General features: G+C 43.5%; 1 protein-coding gene across 1 annotated transcript in view; it reads left to right on the forward strand.

The window, feature by feature from the left end:
• LOC127834093 (E3 ubiquitin-protein ligase TRIP12-like) overlaps positions 1-14,228 on the forward strand; it is a 78,598-nt gene that overhangs the window by 48,582 nt on the left and 15,788 nt on the right. Inside the window, exons 32-33 of the mRNA XM_052359694.1 lie at positions 220-384; positions 8,270-8,434. Of these exons, the coding sequence (XP_052215654.1) occupies positions 220-384; positions 8,270-8,434 (330 nt within the window). The remainder of the gene's footprint in view (positions 1-219; positions 385-8,269; positions 8,435-14,228) is intronic.

Consider the following 14,228-nt stretch of genomic DNA (forward strand, 5'->3'; position numbering starts at 1 on the left):
ATGAATATTAATATCCTGACAATCTGGGAGTGGTGAAATGCAAAAGGGGCTAGTAGAAATTTAGAAGACATCTGTACACTGTTTCTGGTGAAACCTGCTTTTTGCATTATTATTAGATGGATGTATATCTTAAATTAATATGGAAATAGGTGTTTGAGGTTTTTCTTAACCTAGACCCATGGATGTTATTGATGACCATTTTGTGCCTGGTGTTTTCAGCTGGACATCCCGTTGAGCGAGGTGTTCTACAAGTGGCTGCTGGGCCAGGAGCACAGCCTGACCTCCAGCGACCTCCAGTACCTTGACCCCGTACTCTCAAGGTCATTCAACCAGCTGGAGGAAGTGCTCCGACAGAAGAAGAGGATACTGGCCGACAAGTCTCATGTATGTAGTGATACTGGCCGACAAGTCTCATGTATGTAGTGATACTGGCCGACAAGTCTCATGTATGTAGTGATACTGGCCGACAAGTCTCATGTATGAAGTGATACTGGCCGACAAGTCTCATGTATGTAGTGATACTGGCCGACAAGTCTCGTGTATGTAGTGATACTGGCCGACAAGTCTAGTGTATGTAGTGATACTGGCCGACAAGTCTCATGTATGTAGTGATACTGGCCGACAAGTCTCATGTATGTAGTGATACTGGCCGACAAGTCTCATGTATGTAGTGATACTGGCCGACAAGTCTCATGTATGTAGTGATACTGGCCGACAAGTCTCATGTATGTAGTGATACTGGCCGACAAGTCTCATGTATGTAGTGATACTGGCCGACAAGTCTCATGTTTGTAGTGATACTGGCCGACAAGTCTCATGTATGTATTGATACTGGCCGACAAGTCTCATGTATGTAGTGATACTGGCCGACAAGTCTCATGTATGAAGTGATACTGGCCGACAAGTCTCATGTATGTAGTGATACTGGCAGACAAGTCTCATGTATGTAGTGATACTGGCCGACAAGTCTAATGTATGTAGTGATACTGGCCGACAAGTCTCATGTATGTAGTGATACTGGCCGACAAGTCTCATGTATGTAGTGATACTGGCCGACAAGTCTCATGTATGTAGTGATACTGGCCGACAAGTCTCATGTATGTAGTGATACTGGCCGACAAGTCTCATGTATGTAGTGACCTAGAACTAATATGATCCTCTCTCTGGGAAATTGTTCACAAAACTTCACAGGCTTATCAGGGACAACACATTGTGCCTAGATAGATTTTCATTTAATGTTCTTAAAATAATAACATTCATTAACCATTTCCTGCTCAAATACGCATTTTTATACGTTTTCGGTCCCTTAGAAAATAAAATTACATTGAATACCTTTTCTTTCAAGATTTAAGTTTTAATATCATAAATACGTTACCTGTTATCTCTAGCTTACCCCTTTCCAAGGGAGTTATTTCATCCGGAAATATTCAAGCGCTGGGAATCGTCCACCTCTATAAGAATCCAAATCAGGTTAAACATAGTACAATGCAACCTAACAGGAAATCAAGAACCACAACTCATCTTTCCTTTCCGGATAAAACCATGTGCACGCCTATTTTAGGCTCAGGACTTATGTGTTCTTTTCACTGTGTTTTTGGCGGAGTTTAAAAGGATAAAGTTTATTTATCTTTTATTTGTATCATTCGGTTTATATTTCTATACTTTTTGTTGCAGTAATTGTCATATTTCTGCTTTTGCTGGGTTTCTTTGTTTGCATCGTCGCTCATGTACATGACGTCATGAGCACGTGAACCACGAGGAATTCGTGCCTATTCCCCAATAAGTAATTGAGGTCAATTGGACAGCGTTCTTTGTGTTTACATTTTGTGGTTTAACTTTTTATTTGAATTTATAATCATTAATTTGTTTTTTGTAGGTTCTTTCTGTTTCTTTTATTTCAGAATGAACTTACAGGATAGAGGTTCTTGTGGTCATATCAAAGCAAGGTGGGATTCCCACGATACTTGCTTGGCATGTACCGGTTGCACATTTAATAACAAATGTGCGGTTTGCGATTTGTGGGCTTACGACGTATGGACAAAAGCAGGTCGCCGGAGGACGTCGATCAGCCGCAAACGCAACGAACCTCCATCCGACGTTGATTACCCGGTGACTCCACTGGTCAAGGATGACCAGCGGTTTTGTCAGTCACCGGGTACCGGGCAAGATGGTGTTGTTGTCAGTCGATCGTCATCAGATCTTATGACTCACACCATGCATACCGGCGACATTGATCATGGAACGACTGGATCAATGTCAGACCACATGGCAGCCGCCATTCTACGGTCTTTGTCCGGTGACGTAACCGGTCATAATATGACCGGCCGGTCCGGTCCGGTCACCGGTCATGTCACCGGTCCGGTCCGGTCATGTCACCGGTCCGGTCACCGGTCCGATCACCAGTCCGGTCCGGTCACCGGTCCGGTCCGGTCCGGTCATTGATCACCGGTCCGGTCCGGTCCGATCACCGGTCAACAGTCATCAGTTGGGCCTGCCACCGATAACACCAATCGCCGGTCAAGAAGAACTCGGTCTTCATCATTGGCGTATTCTTCTACATCCGATTCGTCGTCGAATACATCGTCTTCATCAAGGAGTGGACATCGGACACGCTCTTCTTCGTCGAGCAGTTATCATCGTCGCGGCGCTCATAAGCGATCACGTCGTCACTCACGGAGACGGTATTCCAATAAATCTCGATCTCATCGCAGCCGATCCACATCTCGACAGCGCAGCCGATCCAGATCTCGACATTGCAGGAAACGAGGACGTCGGCAACGTTCACGTAGACAGCATCGGACTTACCATACGTATAGTCGTTCACCATCGTGTTCCGTTATGGAATCGCATGTTTCCATGCCAAATGTGTCGGTTCCAACGTTGACTGCCACACGTATTGCATCTTCAGGAGCTCATCTCACTACTACGGCGTCAGTGTCAACACCACGGGTATCATCTACAGTATCTAGTCGTGTACCCCCTACAGCTACCCTGTCGAATCCTGATACACTATGGATACAGAAATCGGCGGGACATTTTGTACCGGTCAATGCTGATAATTTACCTTCTTCCGGTTTACATTATCAGTTTACTGACGTCGGGGATGATCATTCGCTGTTACCAGACAATTACAATCCGGTACAAGATATTCTCACTTCTGTTCCTGCTGATTCTATACAAACCGCTGGTGTTGTAGAGAGTGAGGCTGATTCAGATGCAGAATCTAATGTTGAGACGGATCAATATTTAGCTCCGATTGGTCAGATCTATGAACTGATGTTTCGTACTCTTGGTGAAGATTACTGTCCAAGACCTGCTGAACTGTCTTCAAATGCGACGATTTCTGTGACAGAACAACTTTTTCGTACATTTGATCCCAACAGGGTTATTAAGTCGACGGCTCGTCCTGACCCACGACTTCCCATTGGTTCTACTGTTCTATCTGTTCTTCAATCATTGGAATCAGCTAATAAGACTATTCCAAAACGAGGAGAAACATGGAAAATTCCTAAGGAACTAGCTGATCCAAAACACCAGGAAGGTAGTAAAAGTTACAAACCTCCTGTACCACATGCAACATCTGGGTTGGATTTTTCAAAACTTCCGGTTCCAGATCCGGACATAAGCAAGCTATCTCTTGTAATGCCAAGTGGTTCCAATTCAGTTTCTGTTCCGTTTTCAATGTTGGAAACTTGGGAAATGAGGGAACGTAGATCATAAGGTTTGACTAACCAAATTGACTTCATGCTAGGGACAATTTTACAAATGGTGTGTGATTGGTCGGAATCTGTTCCGGAGGAACTCCGTGATTTGTTAATTCATCTCTCACGGACCACACTGGCCTTATCTCACACTTCTGCTTCTTCAATGTCCGAGATGCTAAGGATTCGTAGAGATCTTATCCTTACTTCTTTACCTAAAGATTTTCTGTTGGAACCTGGTATGAACTCGCTCAGAACAGCTCCTCTCACATCAGGGTTTCTTTTTGGTGGAAGGATACAAGAAGCAATCACAGCTGACAAGGATGACCAACTTCATGCTTCTTTAGCTAGAAACAACTCTGGACAACGCCAAGGGGTCTTTAAGCATCCTGCTTCTAGGCCACCAGCAGTTCCAGCATTCAAGACGGCTAAGAGAAATAACCTTTTCTCTAAAAAGCCTTCTTTTAATCCACGGTCAGGTCCTAATAGGCAGTCTTCCTATAACAGACCTTCTTTGTCACACAAGTCTTCTAATAAAGATTCTGGGAAAAAGGGCAAACCCAAGCCGGGACAGAGGAATTTCAAACCTTCTACCGGCAGGGGCGCACCTCCTGCTTATCAGTCCTAGGTCCCTTCCCTTTCTACCGCCACAACCTCCGATGCCGGAAATACCAGTCGGGGCCAGACTTTTCCACTTCTCAAATCGATGGCTTCAAATTACTTCAGACGCATGGGTTCATTCTCTTGTGACAAAAGGCCTGACTTTTCAATTCGAAAAAAGGCCTCCACTTTCTCGCGTCCCTATAGAGCTGGTATCTCGGCATCCACATATTCCAGAGTCCATTCTCGGGCTCTTGGAAAAACAGGCGGTAGAAAGGGTTCAAGATCCTTATTCTCCAGGATTTTACAGTCGTCTTTTTCTTGTTCAAAAGAAAAATGGTTCCTGGAGACCAGTAATAGATTTAAAAGTGTTCAACATGTATCTCCTCAAACCAACTTTCAAAATGGAGACTCCTTCTTTCATACGGGAATCCATCAAACCCCTGCACTGGGGGGTGTCTTTGGATCTGGAAGATGCTTACTTCCATGTTCCTATACATCCCAACTACCGAAAGTACTTGCGATTCGCCTTTCAAGGCCAAGTCTACCAGTTCCGGTCTATGCCTTTCGGGTTGGCGACAGCCCCACGAGTTTTTACCAAACTAATGTCGGCAGTCGGATCACACCTCAGAGTTCACGGGATTATTCTTCTTCAGTATTTCGACGACTGGCTCTTACACCAGCTCGATCGTCAATTGCTTCTGTACAACCTAGAATTCTCTTGGAAGGAGCTCCTCTCGTTAGGGCTCCTTCTCAATGCAGACAAATCAGACCTCATTCCTTCACAGGACTTTACGTTTGTGGGAATGAATTTCTTGACCCACATCAATCGGGTCAGAGTGTCTATTCAACGTATATCAGACCTTCTGATGAAGGTCAACTGGGTTTTGTACCAATCTCATATAACAGCTCAAGAATTCCTCTCTCTCAACGGTATCCTGAGCTCAGTAGCAGACTTTGTGCAGTTGGGACGTCTCTTCCTACGTCCTCTTCAGCACTATCTCTCAGCTTGTTGGAAATGGTCTCCAGGCAATCTATTAACACAGATTCCAATCCTTCCCTCCTTAAGGTCTCATCTTCAGTGGTGGCTAGACGAGGAGACTCTGTTGGCAGGAGTACCCCTTCTTCCCCCGCAACCGTCATTATATCTAATAACGGATGCGAGCAAGGAAGGGTGGGGTGCTCACCTGGAACCTCTCAGTCTGATAATTTCAGGGTTGTGGTCTCATCAGGAATCTCACCTTCATATCAACAATCTAGAAATGCGAGCAGTATTTCTAGCTGTATCTCATTTCCAATCACATCTTCGAGACTCTTGTGTGATGGTGTCAACAGACAACACATCTGTGGTGGCTTACATCCAGGCACAGGGGGGAACACATTCTCAATCCCTGTATCTGGAAACCAGAAAATTACTTGTTCTTTGCAAAACACTCAACATTCATCTGCTGGCAAAATATATACCAGGTCGCCTCAACGCCCTGGCGGATGGTTTGTCTCGCAAACACCAGTTACTTCCATCGGAGTGGACACTTCATCAAGAAGTGACCAACCAGATCTTTTTCAAGTTCGGTTATCCCCTGGTCGATCTATTTGCAACCAGACACAATCACAGACTTCCTCTGTATGTGAGTCCAGTTTACGATCCAGCAGCGTGGGCAATCGACGCGCTTTCGTTCGCATGGGACCAACTGGACGCTTACGCCTATCCCCCACCCATTCTAATTCCCCAAATATTGGGGAAAATCAGGGTGAGCTCTTGCAGGATACTCCTGATTGCCCCTTGGTGGCCCAGAAGATCTTGGTTCAACGATCTTCTCAGTCTCCTGTACGATTATCCCAGGAATCTTCCTCACAGGTCAGATCTTCTGTCTCAAAGCGGCAGACTACATGCGGACCCAAAAATGTTCCACTTACACGTCTGGCCGTTATCAGGCAATCTTTGCAGAAGAAATGTTTTTCTGCCAGGGCTTCAACCCTCGTTGCTTCGGCAAGGAGAAAATCCACCAGAGCAGTCTATGATGCTCGTTGGAAACTCTTCTCCAATTGGTGTTTTCGAGGGAAAATTAATCCCCTCAATCCCTCTGCTAGACGAATAGCGGATTTTCTCATTTATCTTTTTGATGATAAGAAACTTTCTCTTAGTTCCATCAAAGGATACAGATCTATGATTTCGCATACATTGGCTTTCACTAAGTCTTCACAAGTCTGTGCTGATCCAGCTATTTCAGAACTTGTTCGAGCTATGGAACTTAGTCGTCCTGTATCTCGTACACTTGCTCCTAAATGGGATTTAGCTTGTGTGCTTGGTTCCCTTATTAAGGCTCCCTATGAACCTCTTGATCAGGCTTCATTACAATTCCTAACATGGAAGACCGTTTTCCTTCTTACTATGGCTTCAGCCAAACGGAGAAGTGAAATTCATGCTCTTTCTATCGAGGATAGTCATCTTCGTTTTGACTCTTCTGATGGTTCTGTTACATTGTTGTGTCAGTCAGGATTCCTTGCTAAAAATCAACTCCCCTCTATGGCTTCCAAACCCTTCAAAGTTCCAAGTCTATCTAGAACTTGTGGACATGAAGATGATGATAGACTCCTTTGCCCGGTCAGGGCTTTGAAGTTCTACCTTAAAAAGGTAAAGTCTATTCGAGGTTCTCGCAAGAGACTTTTCATTCCATTAAAAGGGGGGGGGCGATGTGTCTGCGGCTTCTATTTCTCGTTGGATAGCCTCGACTATAAGGAAAGCTTATTCTTCTCTTTCATCGAGGGATTTATCCCTGTTTAAGATAAGACCGCATGAATTAAGAGCTCTTTCGGCTTCGTGGGCTTATATTAATCAGACCCCACTATCTGAAGTGCTTCAAGCTGCTTTCTGGAGGAATCCGACCACCTTCTCCTCTTTTTATCTTCGTTCTCTTGAGTGCCAACAAGACAATTTGTATAAGTTGGGTCCTCTTGTAGTGGCTCAAACTGTAGTTTCTTCTATGGCGTAAGTACACTGGTGCCATCCGAGAATTAAGTACTATACTGTACTAACAAAGATTATAAGAGGACTTGATTCTACTATCTCTGGCTGTAAACCCTCTATATGGGTTTTGCTGTGATGGGAAAAAATATGCGAACCTTCCCGCCGCAGCTGCAAAATCAGCTAGAGATAACAGGTAACGTATTTATGATATTAAAACAAATTTTCTTAAGTAAAATTCATTATAATTATTAAATACTTACCTGTTATCGGTAAGTCCCACCTCCCACCCCGCTCATCGCCTTTTTATGTTTGCGTAAAGGAAAGATGAGTTGTGGTTCTTGATTTCCTGTTAGGTTGCATTGTACTATGTTTAACCTGATTTGGATTCTTATAGAGGTGGACGATTCCCAGCGCTTGAATATTTCCGGATGAAATAACTCCCTTGGAAAGGGGTAAGCTAGAGATAACAGGTAAGTATTTAATAATTAAAATGAATTTTACTTAAGAAAATTTGTTTTAAAGGCTTCATTTTGCAATCCTAAGGCTCAGTTGGTAGAACTTTGGACTACAAATCTGAGGATGACAGGTTTGATCCCTGGCCGGCCACAGAATTGTTGTGAGGATTGGTTGTGAAATCCTGTCTATGGCCATTCTCCCCTAACGCTGAGTCAAGTAGGACAGTAAAGTGTCAGTTACTGGCGTCAGTATGTACACTTGGCTTAATGCATGTGCTTAAAATGTTGTCCTAGATTAATCCGGGACAATATTTTCCGCCTAAACTTCATTTACACTAAGAAGTAACTTCCTCTTATTTATTTATCCCAGATAAGCCTGTGCGGACTGCACAAACTAATCAGGAACAACACATAGCGCACATAAATAAAGCCTAATTTTAACAGAACGAGGCCCATATAATGTCAAGGGGAAAGCATACACAAAGTATTTTGGACTATCTTGTTAATATTCTTTATATAAATATAATCTGTCTTCTTGTCCTCAGACTGAGGAGAGTCGTCGGCTGGCCCTAGAGAACCTGTCCATAGACGGCTGCAGCCTGGAGAACCTGGACCTGGACTTCACGCTGCCCGGCCACCCCAACATCGAGCTCAAGAAGGGCGGCAAGGACAAGCAAGTCATACTCGACAACCTCGAGGAATATCTCCAGGTGGGTTTTCTGCCTCTGATCTTTACCCTTTTGTGAACAATCTAGAAGTCATTTTTTGCACAACAATTATTCTTAGCCTAGTTCAGACATGGTATAAAAATTGTTTACAAATGAAGCCAGAAGAGCTGCAAGGAAAAGGCAGTCACAGCGACAACTTTGAGGAATATCTACAGGTTGGGATGCTGTTTCCTTTCTTAACCCTGTCCCGCTAGAAAGCAAAATGAAAATGGCTATATGCAACTATATATGTAATGAAATACACATTACCTGCCAATTTGCACCAGCCTTTTCATGCTTATTTCCCCGCGCCATTTTGCCTCTCAGCTCCTACAGTTAACATTGAATCTTTGCCAAACTCTCTGGAAATGTTTGTTTAGATTTGATGGAGGTCAAGATTTATAACCAGCAAAATTGGGACAGCCACTTTAGAGTTATTCACCCTTGTTTATAATAGAACTGTAGGATCTTTAAAATAATTTGTCCAATATAATTAATTTTGTTATCTTCAAATTGAGAAAATTTGTAAGTCAGGATGGTCAAGGTTTTGGGTACCAAATATATAAAGGGCCACAATGATGTAGTTGATATGTTTTCCATCTCGTGACCCTTAGTCACTGGTTTGGTCACCACTGAGAAACGTATTTTAACGCATTTGTTATCCCTTAAAAAGTTAAATTTAATTAAAGTCTATCTTACTAGATTCAAGTATTAAAGGCTTCATTTCCAACCCTTAGATACTGATGAGCAGCAAACATATGCTGTTTGCACATAGTCATTTTCACTATGCCTTAGAGTGGGATCAGGTTAAGAGAATTCCTAAGACATCCAATTTCTGGTTCTTTTCAGGAAACAAACTTTTTTAATATTCTCAAGGTGTTCTTTGCAATCAAGCTAAAATATATTTATACCCCCACAAAGAAAGTTTAGGGGGTATATAGGAGTGAACTTGTCTGTCTGTCTGTCTGTCTGTCTGTCTGTCTGTCTGTCTGTCTGTGTCTGTCGGTCGGTCGGTGTGTTGGTCAGTATTAAGTGTCCGCTCTCTAATTATCCCCACCCTTTTTGAAAAGCGTGGGGATATTGTGGTTATCTCCGGCGTCTGTCTGTCCGTCCGTCCTGGACACTATCTCCTCCTACACTATACGCACTAGAACCTTGAAACTTACACACATAGTAGCTATGAGCATATGTGCGACCCTGCACTATTTGGAATTTTGATCTGAGTCAAAAGTTATGGGGTAGGGGGTGGGGCCAGGTCAGAGATTTTTACTCATTTTTAACCAGGGTTTTAATGTCATAAATACTGACCTGTTATCGTATGCTTATACTTTCCAAGGGGAAATAACTCATCCGGAATTTTAACTGGGAATCCGCCACCTCAATACCGTAATTCAGGCCAGGTTAAACATAGTGCAATGCAACCTAGCCAAAAATCGGTAACCAACCCTCAATATTCTTTCCGGATCAACCAGGTGTATACGTGTCTTTTACGGCTCTGAATTTAAATATTGTTTTTCACTTGGTTGATTGGGGTTTTGAATAGATAAATTGTGTTATTTATCTTTTTATTTCTCATTCGGATTAATTTGTGTGGATTTAATGGATTTTGTTTCATTTGTAAAAGGTAAGCCATGCTTGTTTTTATCGAACAATGGTTTATTTCCACCATGCTGGGTGTTTTCAGGCGCGAACGACCACGTGCAAAACGTGCTCTTCTAATACATTGCTAGAACGTGCAAAGCATGTTCTTCTAATGTGTTACGAGATCGTGCAAAGCGTGTTCTTCTATTGACAGATTGTTTATCATTTTCCATTGTGTGCAATAATGATTTTAACGTTCCGTATGGCAATCTAATTGATCGTCATTTTATTTTTCATCTGTTTTGAATTAAACTTTTGTTTAATTTATGATCTACGGCAGTATTATTATAATTTTCATTATGGTCAAATAATGATTTTATGTGCCGTATGATAATCTGGTCTGTGACCAGTTTATGGTTGAATATGCTTTGCTCTTGTTTTTCATATATTCGACTACATGATGGTCGCAGAAACAAGAGTGGATAAATACCCGGTGACTTCGCAGATCATGGATGATAGTTGCAGTATCAGTCACCGGGTATCGGGCACGATCGCGACCGTACTATGCTAAGTCTCTTAGACAGTCGGTCAACATCAGACCATACGGCGACACCCGTCAGCCGGTCTTTGCCCGATGGCATTGGTCAAGGACATCGACCAATGCCGGACCATTTGGCATCCGCCATACGGTCATTATCCGGTGACAACGCTGGTCATGATATGACCGGTACGTCACCGGGGACGTTGATCATGGACCATTGATCGACGTCTGACCGGCCGGTCCGGTCACCGGTCATGTCACCGGTCCGGTCCGGTCATTGATCACCGGTCATGTCACCGGTCCGGTCACCGGTCATTTCACCGGTCCGGTCACCGGTCCGGTCCGGTCACCGGTCCGGTCATTGATCACCGGTCCGGTCCGGTCACCGGTCATGTCACCGGTCATGTGTCCGGTCCGGTCACCGGTCATGTCACCGGTCCGGTCCGGTCACCGGTCCGGTCATTGATCACCGGTCCGGTCACCGGTCCGGCCCGGTCACCGGTCATGTCACCGGTCCGGTCATGTCACCGGTCCGGTCATGTCACCGGTCCGGTCATGTCAACGTCCGGTCCGGTCACCGGTCTGGTCATTGATCACCACTCCGGTCACCGGTCAACAGTCATCAGTTAGGCCTGCCACCGATAACACCAGTCACCGGTCAAGAAGAAGAACTCGGTCTTCTTCATTGAATTATTCTCCTATTCTTCGTTGAATACATCGTCTTCATCAAGGATTAGACATCGGACATCGTCGCGGCTCTCGTAAGCGATCACGTCGTCACTCACGGAGACGTTATTCTAGAAGATCTCGGTCTCATCGCAGCCGATCCACATCTCGGCCGATCCAGATCTCGGCCGATCCAGATCTCGACATCGCAGGAAACGAGGACGTCGTCAACCTTCACGTAGACATCAGCGGACTGCATTGAGCACCACTGGATAGTTATCGAACATACCTCTCCTTCATTGAGCAGTTCTCGGCGTTGATACGCTCGTAAGCGATCATGTCAATGCTCACGGAGACAATATTGTAGAAGACAATATTTCCAGCGTAGCCGAACAATATTTCGGCATCGAAGTTATATAGATGTCGCCACTTCTCACGTAGGCGTTAATGAACCTACTGGTCATATCGACGTTCTCCATTTTATTCCTTTAGGAATATCATGTCTCCATTCCACGTGTGATGGTTCTTCTTATGGCATCCACACATGTTGCAGTCACCGAGCCATAGTTGTATACGAACACTAGTTCGTTTAACATTCAGGCTTCGGGATAAGCTGTTCTTTTCTCCACAATGACTACAAGGACACTTATGCCTATTAATACTGATAATCTACCGTTGTTTTCCGGTTAACATTATCAGATGACTTCGTGGATGGTCATTCTTCTGCACCAGATATTTCCATTCTGACGCAGTTATATTATACCGGTCCCGATCACCGGACATCGGTCACCATTCATCGGTCATATCACCGATCACTGATCACCGGTCAGAATAAGTGATGTCTCATCGCCATCGGATTGGATTTTTTGGCATGATCTTCTTTTCCGAGCAGTGCTTGACATTGATAACAGACCATATGGATTCCACCATTTTTCGGTCTTTAACTGGTAACGTCACCGGTCATATTATGACTGGTCCGTTCACCGGGCTACAGTAACCGGTCATTGACCGGTCCGGTTCGGTCACCACTTACCAATTACGGTATTCCACTGTGTTTTCATCGGTCAATTTTTAGTATCACGGGTATGACTTTTTGTGTTTTTCAATACTGATGTTCTACTGGCGACGGTTACCAAATCATGCTATATCTGTTATTTGTACTTCTATCTCAACCGGCTACATGCAGACTACTGGTCTTGCAGATAGATCGGCTGCAGTGGGCTCGGAGACTAGCATTGAGGTCGAACATTACTATTTGACCTCTATTAATTTATGTTCGAGACCCGAAGGATGAATTGTTTTAACCGCCTTTACCTGTCGGCTACAGACTTTGCAGTCAGTGTCACGGAACAGTTGGGACACATTAATGGCGCTAGCAGGATTAGCAAGACGACATTTGTATCGACTTCTGCTTTTCTATTGCTCCTACGGCAGTGCATATTTTCAAGCTACTGGAATCAACAAGAGTTCTGATACATAGGATTGCCTATAAGATTCACCGCATAGCGGCTACAGTCTTGTAGATGGCTTAGGACCTATTGAACTCAGATCTTAGATCCTAGGATCTGGAGGCACCTCATCTTATTCTTCTATTACACTTCTGGCCATAACAGGCCGTCTTCCTATAACTGGTCGTATTCCTTTCGGAATTCCTTCCGGTTAGAAGTCTTGAAGTAAATGGATTAATCAAGTCAGAATTTAAGACTTCCATGCATTCTACCGGCAAGTGTGGACCCGCTTAAGGTTACCCCTAGGGTTTTCACCTTTTTCTGCCATCACACCTCCGATTCCGGAGGTACCACTATCAATCATATTTCCGTACTTCGCAAATCGATGACTTCGCGACCTGTATTATCCAGGATTTTAAAGGCGCCTGTTATTGGTTCAAGAAGAGGCTATATTCTGTAGATAGGTCATAAACTTATAAGTGTTAAACACTGTCCTATTCTACCAATTTTCAAGTGTGTTTGGAGTGGGAAAGTTCGGCTTGCCGTTGTTTCTTTGCCCACCCATCCTTGACAAATGGTTCCGGTCACCGGTCGGTATTTACCGGTCCGGTCACCGGTCCTTCTGCTGAGACGTCTTTTCTTACGTCCGTTTCAGCTTTATTTTTAAGATAATTGTATTAATCTCGGGATTATTTAATGACACAGATTTCCATCTTTTTGTCATTATTTACCACTATTCAGTGGTGTCTAGACTAGAAGATTATCTTGGCAAGAATATAGTTTATTCTACCACAACCTTCCTTACATCTTATACAGATGTGAGCAGATAAGGTTATGGACGATCACATAGAACAACGTATCTTGTTTTTCTCAATTATGTGGTATCCTAACGAATATCACCTGCACATCTACATCTTGAAAAGCGAAAATTCTTATTAGCTGTTTTTCATTTACAACACATTTTCACGATTCCTTTGTGATGGTTTCAACTATCACACATCGGTCGTGGTTTACTTACAGACACGGAGGTGATCATATTATCACTCCTTGTAACTGGAAATCAGGAACTTATTCATTCTTTGCAAGAACAACAAATTTTCTCTATCGTCTTTCTCATACCAGTTCGTCTCAACGCCCTGTTGGACGTTTTGTCCTGCAGTTCTTTCTTTCGAATTATTTTTCCGTTGGGTTCAATAATGTAATTGCGCATGCGCGGCAGTGAAGTTGCAGACGAGTTGCATGGTGTACATAGTATATCAAAGAATGTTGTTTATCATCAAACGCTAGTTATTAGCGTTATGCGATCGTATATCGCAGTGTATACCGGTATGCTGAACAACGTCAACAATGCAGTTCACAGAAATCGATCCAGCAGGGTGTGCGATTGTTATAAATTCGTCCATTGAGGCCAAAAAGAAAAATAGTTGTGTTTCAGGTCACCTCCTGAAAAAAAGTAGGGTCGGTAGGTAGGATAAACTTATTATTATTCAAAATTCTTTTTATTTTTCATGTTTTCCATAAATCAGTGTAAAGTGTTGAACACTGTTCTAATATCTTAATA

Source organism: Dreissena polymorpha, chromosome 6 (genome assembly GCF_020536995.1).
Source record: "Dreissena polymorpha isolate Duluth1 chromosome 6, UMN_Dpol_1.0, whole genome shotgun sequence".
Classification (NCBI taxonomy): Eukaryota; Metazoa; Mollusca; class Bivalvia; order Myida; family Dreissenidae; genus Dreissena; species Dreissena polymorpha.